This window comes from Monoraphidium neglectum (assembly GCF_000611645.1).
Source record: "Monoraphidium neglectum strain SAG 48.87 unplaced genomic scaffold scaffold02020, whole genome shotgun sequence".
Taxonomy (NCBI): Eukaryota; Viridiplantae; Chlorophyta; class Chlorophyceae; order Sphaeropleales; family Selenastraceae; genus Monoraphidium; species Monoraphidium neglectum.
Genome location: NW_014011608.1, coordinates 1 through 2,223, shown reverse-complemented (window position 1 = coordinate 2,223; position 2,223 = coordinate 1). Strand labels below are relative to the sequence as shown.

The 2,223-nt window shown below is 69.5% G+C and overlaps 1 protein-coding gene across 1 annotated transcript in view; it reads left to right on the top strand.

Moving 5' to 3' along the window:
* MNEG_9672 (hypothetical protein) overlaps positions 1-807 on the top strand; it is a gene marked incomplete at both ends in the record, with an annotated part of 1,804 nt that extends 997 nt beyond the window's left edge. The window contains 3 exons of the mRNA XM_014041855.1: positions 120-136; positions 370-517; positions 724-807. Coding sequence (XP_013897309.1) covers positions 120-136; positions 370-517; positions 724-807 — 249 coding nt within the window. The remainder of the gene's footprint in view (positions 1-119; positions 137-369; positions 518-723) is intronic.
* Between the last annotated feature and the right edge of the window lie 1,416 nt (positions 808-2,223).

Below are 2,223 nucleotides of genomic sequence, written 5' to 3'. Positions count from 1 at the left end.
CAGCGCCGCCGCGGCGCGCGGCGGCCCAATCCATCTGGGGGAGGCCAGCGTCCAGATGCGCGACATGCGGCCGGCCGTGCCGCGCTCGGCGCGGTGGTCGTGCTGATGGCGCTGTTCAGGGGCTGCGTCAGCAAGGGTGAGCGTGATCTCGGGGCGGGGGGGCCTAGGCAGGTGGGAACATCCGGGGCAGCGCACTGTGGCGTTGGCACGTCGATGGCAGGAGCAGAGGTTTGCTGGCTCGCGCAGCTGCTGGTTCCGGCCGGCGCCTGGCAGGCTGCAGGCCCGCCTTCCGGCACCCGCCCTACTCCTCAATGCGTGAGGATTGAGCCTGCGCCCGTCGCCCCCTCCTCCCGCGCCGCGCCCCGGCAGCCTGGCCGGCGGCAAGGGCGTGCACTGGATCCCTGCGCGCGCCATCATGTGCGTGTGCGCCGACGCGCCGCTGCGGCAGGAGCTCGAGACCGCGGTGTCGCGGGACAGGCTGCTGGGGCCGTCGGCGGCGCCGGGGCTGGTGTCGCAGGTGGGCCGGGCAGGGGCTGCCCCAGGCCGCGCCCGAGCTGCTGCGCATGCATTCGTGGGCGCGCACGGGTGGGATATGCATCGTGTGCAAACGGATTCACGTTTTGTTGCGACCCCACAGATGACAGCGCGTATTGCTCTGGCCACCAGTGCCCCGACCTGCCGCAAACGCGCCCGCCCGCACCGCCCCCGCCCGCTTCATCTCAGGTGTGGGTTGAGGTGTGGCGCCAGGCGGCCCCCCACGAGGTCAGCAAGGTGGTGGTCCTGCTCGAGGCCAAGGCGCTGCTGCAGGTGCGCCTCGGGGTGCGCTGATGCTTGCTCCCCCGTACACTTTCCCCCCCCCCTCCCGGCACCCATGGTTCCACTGAAGTGCCTCCTGCGCAGCACAAGTGACCTTACGGCACGCCTGTTGCGGCTGCATGCCTTCAGTTCCATCCCCTCCGCCGCCTTCCCAATAGCCCCCCCCCCTCTCACCCACCTGCTCACCCTCCTCGCCCTTGCTCTTCCTGTCAAGTTTGACGCCCTGTCATTTCTGGAGTGATGCCGCCTGCTGGCCGGCACAGAGGGCGAGCAGCGCGCGGGCCTGCAGGTGGGCGTGCAGCCCCCCAGCGCGCCCCCCGCCCAGCTGAGGAGAAGGGGAGCTCAGGGCGACGCGGCGCGCTGGTGACCGCGCGCTGTGCGGCGGCGGCGACGCGGCGCAAGTGGCTGTTGCGCGGGGACGGATGTGCCGCTTTTTCCCTTTCTGGCAGCCTGGCGTTTCCGATCACAACGTTTCATGACTGTTTGTGGATGCAACGTGATCCACATGCTGCAGGCCAAGATGGACGCCGCGGCACGCAATATGGCAAAGCGGCTGCCGGACCCGTCCAGGGCAGCTCGTGGCGCTGAGGGGCGTGCGGGAGAACAGGGTGGCGGCCAGCCTGCTGGCGGCGCTGGCGCTGGCGCTGGGCGCCAAATGCGAGGTGGGTCCAGTTGCGAGGTTTTGTTTGGTTTGGGGGTGCGATTTTACTCGTGGAAGACAAGGAATGGGCATGTTGCCGGCCCTGGGAGGCATGCGCTACGTTGTCCCTCGGTCGGCATTCTGCTGGTTGTGCTGGGTTGGAAGCCTGGCGCCGGTACGCTCCGCTTGCACACCCCAAATCTGCCAAGAGGCCGCAGCCGCCTGCACGCCCAACCCCCCTCCTCGCCAGCAGCGCGTCGACCCGAAAAGCCCCCTGGCGGGTTTCGTGCTGCTTGCATACGTGCAGCCCAGCCTGCTGCCTCAGGTGGCCGCGCAGCCGCCGCTAGCCGCCCGGCACGCCCTCCTCTCCTCCTCCTCCATGTCCTCCCCGCTGTTGCCGCCGCCCTTCTTCCCCTCAGCCTCCTCATCGTCCCTCCCATCCACATCGGCGCCTCGGCCCTTGCGTCCCGCAGCGCGCCCGCTTTTTTGCACCACGCCAGGTCCAGCAGGGCCCCAGCACTGTGCAGCCCACCACACCACCGCCGCGACCGCCGCCGCCGCGGCCTGCCCAGGCATCTTCCTCAACCCCCAGGAGCTGTACCTCTTGGTGTTTGTCACGCGCAACCTCGACCTAGTCACGCATATGTGTCCATGTGAGTGCAGGGGCGCGCTCGCGGCTGCCGGCAGGGGTGGCCCGGCACGCATGTGACTCCATGGGTGTTGAAAGGGTTGAAGCGCGCTCCCCGTGCAGGGGTATGGCAGGCTTT